This window comes from Marmota flaviventris, chromosome 8 (assembly GCF_047511675.1).
Source record: "Marmota flaviventris isolate mMarFla1 chromosome 8, mMarFla1.hap1, whole genome shotgun sequence".
NCBI lineage: Eukaryota > Metazoa > Chordata > Mammalia > Rodentia > Sciuridae > Marmota > Marmota flaviventris.
Window position 1 is genome coordinate 2,617,257 of NC_092505.1, and position 14,934 is coordinate 2,632,190.

At 62.4% G+C, this 14,934-nt stretch overlaps 1 protein-coding gene across 3 annotated transcripts in view; it reads left to right on the top strand.

Annotated features, from left to right (window-relative positions):
• Cbs (cystathionine beta-synthase) overlaps positions 1–14,934 on the top strand; it is a 16,397-nt gene continuing 1,463 nt past the window's right edge. The window contains exons 1-15 of one of the 3 annotated variants that reach the window (XM_027929261.3): positions 1–209; positions 2,717–2,823; positions 4,910–5,044; positions 5,360–5,439; positions 5,517–5,651; positions 6,028–6,097; positions 6,950–7,041; positions 7,677–7,802; positions 8,318–8,402; positions 9,650–9,755; positions 10,960–11,037; positions 11,148–11,282; positions 11,827–11,935; positions 13,893–13,977; positions 14,796–14,837. In XM_027929261.3, the coding sequence (XP_027785062.2) occupies positions 1–209; positions 2,717–2,823; positions 4,910–5,044; positions 5,360–5,439; positions 5,517–5,651; positions 6,028–6,097; positions 6,950–7,041; positions 7,677–7,802; positions 8,318–8,402; positions 9,650–9,755; positions 10,960–11,037; positions 11,148–11,282; positions 11,827–11,935; positions 13,893–13,977; positions 14,796–14,837 (1,594 nt within the window). Of the gene's footprint in view, positions 210–1,189; positions 1,198–2,716; positions 2,824–4,909; positions 5,045–5,359; positions 5,440–5,516; positions 5,652–6,027; positions 6,098–6,949; positions 7,042–7,676; positions 7,803–8,317; positions 8,403–9,649; positions 9,756–10,959; positions 11,038–11,147; positions 11,283–11,826; positions 11,936–13,892; positions 13,978–14,795; positions 14,838–14,934 lie in introns of all 3 variants that reach the window. The other 2 variants (XM_027929263.3, XM_027929262.3) reach the window with 2 other exon arrangements.

The window sequence follows — 14,934 nt, forward strand, 5'->3', positions numbered from 1 at the left end:
ATGCCTTCGGAGACACCCCAGGTGAAAGAGGGGTCTGCAGGGTGCCCCCACCACCTGGGGAAAGGGAGCCCAGAGAGGGGGCCTCCAGGGGACAAGGAGGCCAAGGAACATCTGTGGACCCGGCCTGACATCCCCAGCAGGTGCACCTGGCAGCTGGGCAGGCCCACCACGGACTCCCCGCACCACCACGCCTCTCACCTGGAGGCTCTGTGAGTGTCTGACAACCAGATGGGTGCTCCCTTACCCTGGCGGGAGCCGCTTGTTACCTGGAAGCTACATCCAGGAGGACCTGGGGTGGGGGTGCCCTTCGTGATCACGGTGGGTGACAAAGGGCTGGGCTGGGGGGGAGCACTGAGTTTGGGCAGGCCGCCGCCCAGCTGAGCTGGACAAATGTGTCAGCACACCTAGGTCAGCCTGCCCAGGTCGGTGCTGGGAGTAGCTGGGAGAGGTGTCCCCGCCAGGTGTCTGGGCCTCTTGCCACGCTCCTGTCGTGGGCCCCTTTTATGGAGTTCCAGGGTCGGTGGAGGCCTTTTTTTTTGGTACTGTTGATTGAACCAGGGGCACTCGGCCGCTGAGCCACACCCCAGCCCTATTTCGTGTTTTGTTTAGAGACAGGGTCTCCCTGAGTTGCTTAGTGCCTTGCTAAGTTGCTGAGGCTGGCTTTGAACTCGCTGGGAGGACGGCCTCGCCTGCGCCCGGCCTGGTGGGGGCTCTGCAGCCCTGCGCTGGTGCGGTGTTCTCAGTGCTCTGCGGTAGGACAGCCTAGACCAGCGATCCCTGTCCCGGCAAGGACACGCCAAGCTTGCTGTTTGAGGCTGCAGGTGACCTTAGTGCACAGTCCTCCCGATGGAGAGCGGGCTTCCAAAGTGCCTGTCCTCCCCCGCTGCGTGCCGCACCAGTGGTCACAGATTGAACAGTCAGCAGGAGTGTGCGGGGTCTCAGCGGCCACAGGAAGAGCGAAATTCACTCACCTGCAGGTTCTGCAGGAGCCTCGTGCTGGGAGCCCAGGATGCCACCAGCTGGCCAGAGGGATGAGTCCTTGCTGCCCAGACAGCCCAGAGCAGTGGGGCCAGGCTGGGGAGGCTGGGTGTGGCTGCAGGGCCTGGGGGAGGGGGAGAGCAGGTCCCTGGCTGCTGCTTGAGCACACTGGCCTCAGGGAAGTCTTGTCCTGAAATAGCCCTGTCCCCAGTCCCCACAGTCAGGAGGGAGTTGTGGTAGAGGCCCCCACTGGACCCCGGTCCGCTAGAGGGAGACACAGTCCCTGGGGTAATGGCAGGGAGACCCATGGGGCCAGAGACAGAGCAGGCAGGTGGGGTCAGGTCCCTGGGGCCAGTTGCAGAGGTTTCCAAGATGGTGTGGGCTTACGAAGAGGGCCTGTGGGAGCCTCAGGGGAGGGCAGACAGGTGGCCCTGTGACAGGTTGGGGTCTGAGCTAAGGTCTGGGACGCCCCGCAGCCTCCTGGCTGAAAGTACAAGCCCTTCAGATAAGGTGAATCAGGACCTCTCAGCCCCGTCACCTGCAGACTGTGGCCTGCTGAGTGAGCACCTGCCCTGGGGGCCGAGCCTGATCCTGCCCAGCCAAGCACCGCCTTCCCCGGCCTGCAGGGGCTGCCCACTCCCCGTCCTGGGTTCCGGCCCGCAGGACAGGCAGCTGTGCCCGACCACTGGGGTGCTGCGCTCCTTGCCCTCTTACGCTGACGGGAGCTGGCCCCCTCAGGCCCTCCGTGGAGTCTTCTCAGGAGGTTTTGGCTGGTGGTGGGACACACCCCTCCCTGGGGTGGAGGGAGCCACAGGAAGGTCATTTGGGAACCTGCCTGGGCCACACTTTGTGCACACAGAGCTGCTGGACAGCCGCTGGCCTCACAGCCTAGCTGTCCCTGTCACCATCTTGTCAGGTAGAACTGCTGGCATTGTCCTGGGCCCAGAGCAGGTAGAAGCCTGGCATTTCTTGTGGTCCTGCAGTCCTCCTAGCTGGCCAGAGGTCTGAGGAGTAGAGCTACCCTAGCAGTCAGACCCTGGGATGGGGGATTGGAATTCCCAGCAGAGGGGTCCTAGAAACAGGGACTCCGATCTGTTGTTTCAAAGTCAAGGTTGTTTCTAACCTATCTTCCCTCCTGTGATATGGGGTGGGAACCAGAGCCTGGTGCCCGCTGGGCAGGTGCTCTTCCTCTGAACTACACCTCAGCCCTTTTCATTTTGAGGGACAGGGTTTCTCTAAATTGCTGAGGCTGGCTTCAAACTTGCTATCCTCCTGCCTCAGCCTCCCAGGTCACTGGGATTATAGTCATGTGCCACCACACCTGGCTGTTAACTTTTTTTTACTGGAAAATTATTTTAAGACTCACAAGAAGTTGCAAAAATAATAAAGGTTCTTTGCGCCTGTCACCAGATTACCACTGATAAGGTCTTAGGTGACCAAAGGACATGTTCAGATCAGGACACAAATGTGGTACATTCTAGTGCCCTTGGCTAATCCACGGGCATTACCGTGTTTGGGCTTGGCAGGTGTTAGGAGGGCGTGTGTGTGTGTGTGTGTGTGTGTGTGTGTGTTGCGATGTCATTTTTCCCTGCCTGTGGCTTGGTGGGCCGTCTAGACCCTTCCCCGCAGCCAGCCCCGAGGTCCTTGGTTCGTTTTGTAAGAGGGCAGCTGGACTGTCCGTACCGTCGGTGTCTGGTCTTGTTCGTCTGAGTAATGGTGGACTCCCTCTTTGTTTTAGGACAAATTCTCCAAAAATCTTGCCAGATATTCTGAGGAAAATTGGGAACACCCCGATGGTCAGGATCAACAAGATCGGGAAGAGCGCTGGCCTCAAATGCGAGCTCTGTGAGTGCCGCCCCGCGCTCCCCGACCCCGCGCTCCCCGACCCTGGGACGGACCCCAGATGAGGCCCTGGGCCGCAGGCTGTGGGGCAGGCAGCCTGCTGGTGGCTTGGGTGGAGGTCATATCGGTAAAGTTCGAGAAGGAAGTGCCGTAGGGTTTCGTCAGGGTGAGCAGGGGGGCCACCCGGAGCTGCTGGCAGCGGGGAGCTGACCTTGAGTGAGGAGTGAGGTGAAGACCCCAAGGCAGAGCGGAGCAGATTGTGCCCAGGGCTTCCCTGGGGCCACTTCAGGGGAAGTGGGCAAGTCCTAGGTAGGGGTGTGGCCATCAGTGGACAGGAGGGGTCCATCTCTGTGTCCAGCTGGCTCGTGAGTGTTAGAACAGAGAGACGGCCAGACACACGTCACAGGTCATTTCAGCCTTTATTCAGGAATGGGACCCCACGGGAATGGGCCCACTTCGCTGGTGGAAAATGAGCCGCTAAACACGTTGCTTTGTGCACTCGGAAAGTGGGGCCGCGAGCAGGGGGCCGGTGGCCAGTGCCTGGGAGCAGTTGCCTTGGAAGAGATCAGGGTTTCCTAGAGAGTGTCACTTGTGGGTTGGAGGGGACACTGTCTCCCCCCGTGGCTGGCATCTGGGAAGGACTTACCTTGGGTGGGAAGAAAGTTGTCGCTGTGTGGCTCTTCCTATTTCTTTCTCCCAGGCCTCACTGTTTGGGGTGTTTCCTTTTCCGTGTCCATAGTGGGGACCGAGCTCAGCCAATCCCCGATGAGGCAGAAGGGGCCTGGGAGGGTCAGCAGCCGCAGTGAACACTGGACCTTACCTCAGCCTTTGCTGGGTAAAGGAGCTGCTCCCAGAGCAGAAGGGGCAGGGGCACCCTCCCGGGGGAGAGGCCTGCACACCTGAGCCCCAGGGAGCGGGGTCTGGGGTCGGAACCAGCAGTAGGGCAGCCGGAAGGGCCAGGAGCCTGGGGACAGGCTGGGGACCAGGTGTCTAGCTTGTGACTCCAAGGTCCCTGCTGCATGGAGAGGAGATGTCCCTGCCATGGAGTGTCCTGAGACAGCAGGAGGCACTGGGAGTGGAGGGCCTGGGGGCCTGCCTCCTGCCCCCCCCCCAGGGGTGGGGTTCCCTAGAGACGCGGACCTGCTCCCTGAGCCCTGCCAGGCACCTAGACTGCTCCAGAACAGCCCCCTTCAGGAGACCAGGGCTGTGTCCCTTTGTCAGGCGGTACAGAGGTGGCTAGGGCACCAGCCAAGCTGCTCAGACCACGTCTGCACTTGGTAGTGGCCTCCGAGGTGGGCCAGCCTGGCCCCGCAGCTGGATTCCCAAGCAGGGCCGTCCCCAGCTGTGAGAGGCGTCCTCCAGTGACTCTCTGGGATGCAGGCCTCTTGGCCACACGTCACCCCACCCCACCCCCACCCCAAACCACAGCGCCTCCACCTGGTCCTGGGGTGAAGTGTTTGGTTGTGGTTTTCAGAAACACGGATGAGTCAGGCGGGGTGGCTGTGGGTGTTACAGGTCAGTCCAGGGTCCTTCAAACCGTGTTGGTGCAGACCAATACCCACCCCCTTGGAAAACGAGATACTTTGAGAGCTGGGGAGAGAGGCCTTCCCTAAAGGAAGAAGAGCCCAGGCTAGGCCCCTGGCCTCAGAGCGCAGTTGGGAGGGGCTTCGGGCAGGGGAGTGACCCCAGCCGTGGCTGGAGGACAATCAAGGTGATGGTCAGCAGGGCCTGCCAGTTCAGCTGGCCTCAGGTGTGGGACTCACAGCCAGCCCTGCTGCAGTCCTACATGCTGCAGTGGGACTGCCTGCCTCAGAGGGACACACTGTGGCCTGTCCGCCTGGTGGGGGCTCCTTGGTGTCTTTTCCTCGCTCTCGCAGAGTCGCCCTGTGCCCTGTAGGGGTGTGTGCGTGGCCTGCAGTGGGAAAGCCCTGATCCGCCAGCACCCAGGTGCAGGGGCGTGGAGGGGCGACTTCCAGAGTGGGTAAGCCCAAACCTGGGGCCACGCTGGGGTGCGTCTGGTAACCGGAGGGTAAGCAGGAGTCCATCGGGGTCGGGGTCTTCTCCCTCCTGAACCATCTCTGGCTCCCAGTGGCCAAGTGTGAGTTCTTCAACGCGGGCGGGAGTGTGAAGGACCGCATCAGCCTGCGCATGATTGAGGACGCCGAGCGCGATGGGACCCTGAAACCCGGGGACACGATCATTGAGCCGACATCTGGGAACACAGGTTGGTGCAGGGAGCAGCAGGAGGGTGGCCGGTGCTGGCCACCCTTCCCACTCAGCATCTCTTGGGTGAACACAGCTGGGATCCCATCCTGACCCCGGGCTCTTCCTCGTGAGCAGAGGTGCCTGTGGTTCTGCCTCTGCGTTCCCTTGGCCCCACGTGGGGGTGGCAGGTGCCGAGGTGGGTTTTGGACATCCTCAGTACTCTGCCCAGGGCCTTCCTGGCAGGGCAGCTGGACTTGGAGCTTGTCCCTGGTGTCCTGACAGGGAGGGGCAGGGCCAGCCCCCGGGCCCCTCACACCCTCCGTGCTGCCCTCAGGGATCGGGCTGGCGCTGGCTGCGGCCGTGAAGGGCTATCGCTGCATCATCGTGATGCCCGAGAAGATGAGCATGGAGAAGGTGGGTGCTGGGTGCGGGGCGCGGCGGGCCCCGGCTCAGGCCTGACGGTAGGACGAGGTGTGGCTCTCCACCTGCAGGTGGATGTCCTGCGGGCCCTGGGGGCGGAGATCGTGAGGACGCCCACCAACGCCAGGTTCGACTCCCCCGAGTCCCATGTGGGCGTGGCGTGGCGGCTGAAGAACGAGATCCCCAATTCCCACATCCTGGACCAGGTGAGGTGCTGCAGCCCGGGCGTCCGGGGTTGGTCCTGCGCCCATCCGAGAGATCCCCGGGGCTCTGTGGGCTTCGGGCGGTGTGGTGGGCGCTGGGCCTGCCGCTGGGCCTGCGGTGCTCCTGCCCATGGAGCCACAGGCCTGCGGCCCTGCGTGCTGCCAGCTGCGGCTCAGCGAGGCCCCGGAGCGCTCTGCGGGCGGCAGACTCGATTCCTCCTGGACGTGTGTCTGGCTGAACAGGAGCTGTGTGTTCTGGGGGGCCCTCTGCCCCGGGCCTTGGGCTCCTCCCTGGCCCTCCACTGAGCTGGGGGCCAGCCGGCTGTGGCTGGTGTGGCGGAGGCCTTCACGCTCCTGGCCCTTGGCTCTCTCTGCACAGTACCGCAATGCCAGCAACCCCCTGGCCCACTACGACGCCACCGCGGAGGAGATCCTGCAGCAGTGTGATGGTGTGTGCTCCCCGTGGGCCTCGGTTTCCTTTGTCCCTGGTTGTCTGGAGTGTACAGATCACGTGTCCTCTTCCTGGCCAACTCCTGTTCACCGTGCAGAAGCCCTCTGAAATGTTCCTCTCTAAAATGGCCTCCAGGGCAGCGGGGCGAGCTGCAGCGGGCAGTGAACTCAGCCTTGTTCCCTCACCTCCAGGCTGGGTGCTGAGGGCCACAATTAGCTTATTGTCCCTACAGGCATGTGGCTCCTGGAACCGTGTCCACTCCCGAGTGCCAAGTCCTGGGGGTCAGGGAGATGCTGTGCCAGCAGATCCCTGTGGGAAAGAGCTGGGAGGCGGGAGCCTCGGCCGCCCGTTGGCACTGGCCCAGGTGACAGGCTGGCCCAAGCCTTTGCTTGCCCCATTTTATGAGCCAGCCTCCTCTCACTTGGCAACAGAGGCCTGGCTGGCGGGGGGTTGCGGCCGGCGCCTGGGCCTGCCTGTGCTCAGACTCGCCCGGAGGGTCTGGGGTGGCCCAGGCGTGCCAGCGCCCAGCCTGAGCAGTCTGCACCGTTTCCTTTTAAAATTCAGTGGACTATTCCCATCACCAACAAGGGACACGGTCCTGCCACCTGCACCCAGTGGGCATCAGCTCCAGACTCATCCATGGGGGGCTTTGAGGGCCGAGGGTCTCTGAGCAGAGCCAGGGCAAAACCCATCATCCCTGTCTTCTTGCTCGGACCCGTGAAGGCCGTGAGCTCCGTTTGCACTTGAGGCTGGACTTTCCTTGGGGCACTTGATCACTGGGCTGTGTGCTCTGGGTATTGCAAGGAGTGGGGGCTGGCCTCACTGGCCTGAGACCTTCTCCCTCCACCAGGGAAGCTGGACATGCTGGTGGCTACTGTGGGCACGGGGGGCACGATCACAGGCATCGCCAGGAAGCTGAAGGAGAAGTGTCCTGGGTGCAGAGTGAGTAGCGCCAGGGGCGGGTTGGCACTGCTGGGCCTGTGGCCTGGTCCACTGGCCTTTCTCACCGGGCCCCGAGCTGTTCCTGGGCGTGGGCCGCAGAGCACTGCCATCTGCACCCCGGGGGATGTTTGTCAAGTGTGCTTCAGGGGTGGGGTCTCCTCCTGCCATGACCCGGGGTCTGCTGTGCTAAGTGGAGATGAGGGTCAGCCTGGGGGTGGAGTTGAGTCAGGACCTGGATTTGGGGTTCAGGGCTGGTCTGAGGATGGCTTGCAGCAATACCTGGCTGGCTACTCTTTCTGGATGGTATTGCCCACCAACCTGGAAGAGGTCAATGTCCAGAGCTTCCCTGTGTCCCTTAAGGCTCTGGCTGCCCCAGTACTGGGGGGGTCCTTTCCAGAGGAACCGTGGGAGGTCACCTCTGAGGGTCCTACTCAGGACACTGCTTCAGATGGGTTGTCACAGCTCCTACTCTGGGCCTGGTTCTGGACATTCTTCCTGCCTCTGAGCCCCAGACAGCATGTGTGCCCTGTGGATGGGTCATTAAGAGTCACGTGTTAGCAGTGGGGGTGGCTCCTCCAGTAAGTCCAGATGAGGTTTGGTCCCCAGCTTGAACACTGAAACCACCCACTCTGCAGATCATCGGGGTAGACCCGGAAGGGTCCATCCTTGCGGAGCCCGAAGAGCTGAACCAGACAGACCAGACCTTCTACGAGGTGGAAGGGATTGGCTACGACTTCATCCCCACGGTGCTGGACAGGGCGGTAGGTTGGGCCAGAGCACTGCACGGCCAGGCAGCTGCAGCCTGGTGCCTGGGCACTGGCTTTCCACTGAGTGGGACGGAAGAATAAGCACCAGCATAGGGAGTTTGAGGGCTTCTGGTATCGGGGTCAGTGACGGCAGGCTGGGGCAGGAGGGTCGCAGGTTCTAGGCCAGCCTCAGCAACTTAGTAAGACCTCGACTCAAAAAAATAAATGAAAGCAGGTGTCCTCAGGGTTAACTCCTGGGAAGGGGCACTACCAGATCCAAGTTCACGCCCTGGCACTGCCTCCACGGCTCACTGCGGCTGGGTGGTGAGGGCACAGGCCAATTAAGATGCCAGGCCCTGCAGCAGCCCCCGGTCCTGGCGGAGGCTGTAGTTGAGAAGCGTGTTGGAACAGGAAGGGCAGAGAGCGCCAGGTTTGCAGGCGGGAGTGCTGGGTTCTTTGGGGGCCACAGCCACCCAGAGAAGTCTTAGGTGGTCCCTGCCCCAGCTGACGTCCATGGCGTCTGGCCACAGGTGGTGGACAAGTGGTTCAAGAGCAACGACGAGGAGTCCTTCGCCTTTGCGCGCATGCTGATTGCACAGGAAGGACTGCTGTGTGGTGAGTGGCGGCGCCCCTGGGGTGGTGGGGCAGGCGCAGTGGGGGCCATGCCCTCTGCCGGCTCCTAGGCTCTCTGGGGCAGTGTGCCCGCAGTGGTGCACTGCTTGGGGGCCATCTGCCGTGGCCTTCCTCTGCAGCAGTTGCTTGCTCTTGCTGTAGCTCATGCTCACCTGCGCAGGTGAGGGTGGGCGGGGCAGGGCTCTTGGCAGAACTCTCGGGGTACTCAGTCAAGACCAGCCCTGTCTATGGTTGGGCGCCTCATCAGCAGGGTCCAGAGCCAGGACAGGGTGCCCCCAGGGCCCTGGAGAGGCTGGGCTGGGTCTCCCTCCACCTTTGTGGCCCCAAAGAAAATAGATGGAGATTCTTGACAGCTCCCTTCTCTGTGGCCCAGAGGCCCGTCCAGGACTAGGCTCACCAGCCTCACCTGAGCCCTCGGCCGCCTGCTCAGGGTGGACAGAGCAGCACTGGGGACCATACCATGCAGGACAGCAGGGCCAGTTTGGTGAAACCTCAGGGTTTACCACTTGAAGCACCATGTGTGGGAACTGCCCTCCATGCAGCCAGTCCCTGCCACCCAGTCCCACCTTGAAGACTGGGACCAAGCCCCTGCTGATGACAAGAACCTGCCAAGCGCTGCTTTGGGGAAAGGCGACTTGCTCCCTGGCCTTGGGCCCTGGGAGCCAGGCAGCAGGCCCTCTGCCTCCCTGGAGAGGAGGGTCTCCCTGCAGGCCACGCTCTTGTGGCCACTTAGAGCCAAGTCCAGACGCAGCCCAGATGTGCCCCAGCTGGAGGTGCAGGTGCAGCCCCTGGATTCAGGCTCCTAGGGTCTGGCACAGTTGGCAGGACCTGGTGTCACCCACCTCCTCGTGGGGTGACCATGAGCAGCCGCTGAGATGGCAGGCTATCCCTGGCACTCAAACGGGACCAGGGGTGTTTGCATGGGACCCAGAGCCCACCTTGGGCATCCCCTGTCACCAGCCTTGCCCTGGCCGATCAGAAAGTCTCACCTCCTCCTGGGCCTTCTTACTCGCCCTCAGTGGGAATGTGAAGCATGTGTGGGTCCTTGCAGGCCCTGCTCCTCTGCCCACAGCTCTGCCCAGAGTAGGTCAGGTGTGCTACAGGCACTCACGGGCAGGGAGCACACACACGGTGCCAGCGTCCCACAGGGCCTCTGAGGGTACCTGGGCATGCGTGTGGGTGTGCACGTACCCAGGCGTGTAGATGGCCAGCTGCGTGGTCCTTGGCAGGTGGCAGCTCCGGCAGCGCCATGGCTGTGGCTGTGAAGGCGGCCCAGGATCTGCAGGAGGGTCAGCGCTGTGTGGTCATCCTGCCCGACTCTGTGCGGAACTACATGTGAGCCCTGCTCCCTTGTCCTCCAGCCCTGCCCCTGTCCTCGACACCACCTGGCTGCTGTCCCCGCCCTGCTGCCTCACCAGGGAACCGACGGCAGGAACCTGGCAGGAACCTGGAGGTGGCGGGCCCCAGGAGCTCTGGGGCCCCGTCTCTGTCCCTATCGCGGCTCAAGGCCTCAGCTCCATGGGCCAGTGTGTGGCACCAGTGTCCTTAAGGGAGAGCCTGCTGCCCCTGCCATCCAGGCGCCTGCTGACCTGAACCTGAGAGAGCCTGGGCAGGACCAGTCCTGGCGGGGTGCCTGAGAACTTGCTGTGGCTTGCCATGGCCTTCGACTTGCAGGACAGACCTGGCCCCCCTGAGTGGCCATTCGGCTTCCAGCTCCTTTCGATGGGGCAGTGCCTCACCCCAGGTCCCACTGAAGCAGGGGAAGCTGCCCTGCAGCAGGCCTTGTGATCAGTGGAGCAGCAAGGCTGGGACAGGCCGTCCATCCCCCATTCCCTCTCTTATACACAGGGCTTCCTCCTGGCCTGAGCCTCTGCATGACCCTGCTGCCCTTGCTGGGCAGGCATAGTGGGTGGGCACCCCCAGGTGGGTTCCCAGACGTGGGATGATTCATACCTGGGTGCCCACTGCCAGGTTGCCCTAAGCAGGGCTCCTGCCTGCCCCGGCAGCGCGTCTCCCTGAGCACTTGGGTGGGCTGCTGTGCCTACGTGTGAGCTGGCGAGCAGCCTGGTCTGTGAGAGTGGTAACGGTGTGTGCGTGGGGCAGGAAGTGTGAGGGGTCAGTGTGTGTGTGTGTGGTGGTACTTGGCTGCCTCTTAGGAGGTGGCAGCAGCTGTGTGGCTTCCTCTGCTGTCCTTTGACTGAGCAGGGTGGACTTCCTCTGTTGGGGCAGACCTGGAGGCCAAGGAGGAGGCTACCTAGGGGCCCCTGAGGGGCTGTGAGCACAGAGGCCCCAGAAAACAGCCTCGCCCAAGGCTCTGAGCCCATCAGCCCAAGCATGGTGCCCTGGCTGACCAGATGCCCCTTCCTCCTGCAGTTCCTGGCCCAGGTCCTCCTGAACCCTGGACCTTCTGCCAGGCTCTCGCTGTCCCCTGGACTAGTAAGGTCCAGGAACCACGTCCCTGAGTGCAGAGGGTGTGCACCTGGCGTGTGCAGAGGCTGTGGTGGGGGCCTTGGCCTTGGTGACACCACAATCCCTGCAGGTCCAAGTTCCTGAGTGACAAGTGGATGCTGCAGAAGGGCTTTTTGAAGGAGGAGGACCTCTTGGTGAAGAGGCCGTGGTAAGGACGCCTGAGCAGGGACACAGCGCCTGGGCAGGGTGCATGGTCCCCGTAGCCCCTGCGGTGAGGCCTGCTGTGAAGCACCGGTCCCCGGCCTTCCCTTTCCCTAGGTGGTGGCACCTGCGAGTTCAGGAGCTGAGCCTGTCGGCCCCGCTGACTGTGCTGCCCACCGTCACCTGTGAGCACACCATCACCATCCTCCGCGAGAAGGGCTTCGACCAGGCGCCTGTGGTTGAGGAGTCGGGGTCAGTCCCCGCTTCCCCCCACCCCCACCCCAGTGCAGAGCTCCGTCCTCTGGGCCCTACAAGCAGCCCCTGGCCCCTATGTGTGGTGTCACCAGACGAGGTAGCTGAGGCCCATGCTGCTAGGGTGTGGTCACTGTGCATCGTGTTCAGAACCTTGGCTACCCGCTGGTCAGCCCCTGGAGCGGCAGCAGGTGCGATGGGGGGTTCTTCCGGCCGGGGCCTCCGAGCTCCTGCCTCATTGCTCACGTACACACTTTTGCCCTGGGCCTCTGCCCAGGAGGCAGGTGGCAGGTGGCAGGCACCTTGGGGTGTGTCTCACAGGAGAGGTCCATGGCAGCTATGCCCAGGTGACCAGCTGTCCCACGTCTAGCATTTAAAGTCCTGGGAGTCTCCACACCTGTGAGAACAGAAATAGTCCAGGACTTGAGTTCACCATGTCCTGGGGGATCTCTGTGTTCCTGCCAGGTGGAGGCCAGAGACCCCCAGTGTAGCTGTGGGCAAGTCTGACCCCTGCCTTCCCCCACCCATTCTCTATCCCCTGCAGGGCCATCCTGGGGATGGTGACTCTTGGGAACATGCTGTCGTCCCTGCTTGCTGGGAAGGTGCAGCCGTCAGACCAAGTCTGCAAAGTCCTCTACAAGCAGTTCAAACCGGTTGGTATGCCCTGAGTAGAGCAGCCCCTGCCCACAGGACCCTCTGCCTCTCTCCAGGGCACCTGCAGAGGGCGGGTATTTATTCCAGCCTTGGTTTGTCCTCAGAGCAGGGCACAAGTGCTTCCTGGGGAAGGGGACCAGGTCCCTGGCTGTAACCACACTCAGGTGCCACCTGTACCCCATCAAAGCCCAGGGTTCAAGTGCAGAGCCAAGAAGGGCAGCTCTGGCCAGGGTCGCTTCCCCTCAGGTGCTGTGTGGTGGGGCCTGGGGTCAGCAGCAGCCTGGGGACCACCAATGCAGTCCCAAGGGCCTCCGCAGGTGGTCTTTCTCTCAACCCTTCATCTTTGTTGTGTCTGCTTCCGTGGGAGAACACCTAGTGTACCTGGTCCCCTCGTAAGAACCCAGCTCTTCAGGGACAGGCCAGAGCAGGCCCTGTGCTGGCCAGGTCGTGGCTGCCAGGGCAGCGCCTGGCGTTGCTTCTGCTGGCCCCGGGCAGAGCCTGGCTCACACAGACCCTATGAGCTGGAACAGGGAGTGTTGGCTGTGCAGGCTGCTGAGCTGAGGGGCTCCGCCCAGAGCAGGCCGCAGACCTGACCTCTCCTCTCCCGCGTCTCGCATACCCACGGACACTGCCAGATCGGCCCTCCCCCTTCCCGTCACCTGTCACGGCCTCTTTTGTGGTCCTCACAGGGCCCTTGGGCCTCTAACCCCCACAAAGCCAGCCTACCTGGAGTTAAAACCGAAATCCCTGCCCCTCCCTGTCCCCTCACGTGGTGAGGCCTCCCAGCCTGGCTCTCCTGCTGTTCACATGGCCTCCTGGGCCTCCCTGACCACGGGCCCCTCTGCAGAGGGTGGGTGTTTGTCCCAGCCTTGGTCTGTCTTGTTCTTTTAACACTGTGGACTGAGCCCCGGGGCACTCAACCACCGAGCCACATTCACAGCCCCTCTGGGGTATTTTACTTGGAGACAAGGTCTCACTGAGTTGTTCACGGCCTCACTAAGTTGCGGAGGCTGGCTTTGACCTCCTGATCAGCCTTCCCCATTGCCGACTAGTTCTGGAAGTTTCCTTCCTTCACACCTCTTCTGTTCCTAAGTGAGGTGTGGTTGCACACAGTGGGTGCTGAGCATGTAGTTCCATGATTTGATGTAAAATGCCCCCGGGAAACCCTCACCCACCCACGTCCATCAGCCCCAGCGCTTCTTCCTGCCCCACTCGCCTCCCCACCAGCAAGACGGACCTGCCTGTGGCTGTTCATGGAAGCCACGCGCTAACCTCCGACTCCTTCCTCATGGGGAGTGTGTCCATTGCTCTTTGGCCTCCTGTGCATGTTCTCGTCTGTGCCAGGCGTGGGAGCGCTCTCCAGCCTGCAGGGGGGCCACTTCTGCTGCTAGCCCTCCGCCCGGGCTGGCTTGCATCTCTGTTTGGGCTGCTGCCCATTTTCCCACTGGAGGTGGGGTCAGGTGGCTGCGCCCAGTGTGTTGTGGGACTGGGAAAAGATGAGAATTCCCCACCAGGCCCTGGGAAGGGTGTGAGGGCTGTAGGGTGGGCCCTTCTGAGGACAGGGGGCTTCCTGGCCCAGCACCTGTGTCCCACAGATGCCTCCAAGGTGTGAGCTTGCCTCCAGTGGGAGTCATCACAGTGTCACAGACCCCAGTGTGTATGGCCCTAGGAATCCCAGAACCAATCCCTCCCTCCTCAGCCCCGCAACCCCTGATCTGGGCTCACAAAGCTGGCTGCCATGCTGACCCCCTCCCAACAGCATCTGCTGGCCCCCTTACCCTGATTGGCAGCTCATCTGAGTGTGTTTCTTGAGTGCTGTGCCACCCTCTGACTGGCGTGGCAGTGCCCTGCCAGCCCTCCCCCCACCCCACGTCCTTTCCGTGGAGGGACTGTGGGTGGCTATGGTGCAGGCAGCAGCCTTCTGTCTCCAGTGAGTGCTCCACGGTTCCCTTCCAGATCCGCCTGACGGACACGCTGGGCACCCTCTCGCACGTCCTGGAGATTGACCACTTTGCCCTGGTGGTCCATGAGCAGATCCAGTGTAAGTGGGTCCACACAGCGCTCTGTCCTCAGGGTGGGGTGCCGATTGGCCTGGGCCTCCACGTGCACAGTCCTGCTGTGTGCAGAAGACACCCCGTCCTTCACGGGTGACGGGGAGTGGGTGGTAGTGACTTGTGTATTCCCCACCCCAGGCTCTCGGCCATGGGAGCCCGTGATCCCAGCCTTGTCTCCAGGGATGTGCAGGGTAGGCGGTGCTTGGCAAACCCCGCTGTCACCTGGGCAGGGGCTCCTCTGCTGCAGTGCAGGGGCTCAGGCTCAGTGGGCCCTTGGCCCTAGGTGGCAGGCAGTCACAGGGATGCTTGTTTTTTTGCTGTACTGGCCATTGAGCCCAGGGCCTCATGCTAGGACCCTACCACTGAGCCACATCCCCAGCTCAAGTTTACCTTGTGAGTAGTGAGGATTACAGGGGTCTGCCACCACACCTAGCCTGTCTCTGGGACTGTAAGGGACAATCCCAGGAAAACCTGGAACAGTTGCAATCTTGGCTGCTGGCAATGTCCTGCGTCCCCAGGAGAGGCCACATTGACCTGACAGCCTCCTCCTGCCCTTGGGCGCTGGCCCTGAGGGACTGTTTGTGGCCGTACCTTGGTGTCTGCTTCCAGCCAGCTCTGGGGCACTGTGGTCCCTGCTCACACAGCTGCTTCCTGGGCATCGGAAGGCCAGCAGGGTCCTCCTCGCCTTCTAAGAGCCCAGGATTTAAGTGCCTGGGAAGCAGAGGGCCCTGGGGCCCAGCCAAGGCTGGTCAGTGAGGGCCTGGGGCGACCACAATCTAACCCTCTCCCGTCCTTGGCTCTGCAGCACGGGACCAGGCCTGGTCAGGAGTGGTGGGGGGGCCTGCAGGTATGTACGTCCATCCCACCCCTCGAAAAAATAGCCCTCCACTCAGAACCAGAGCCTCCTGAGGCAACAGGCATCCAGGGTCCCACCCTGATCCCAC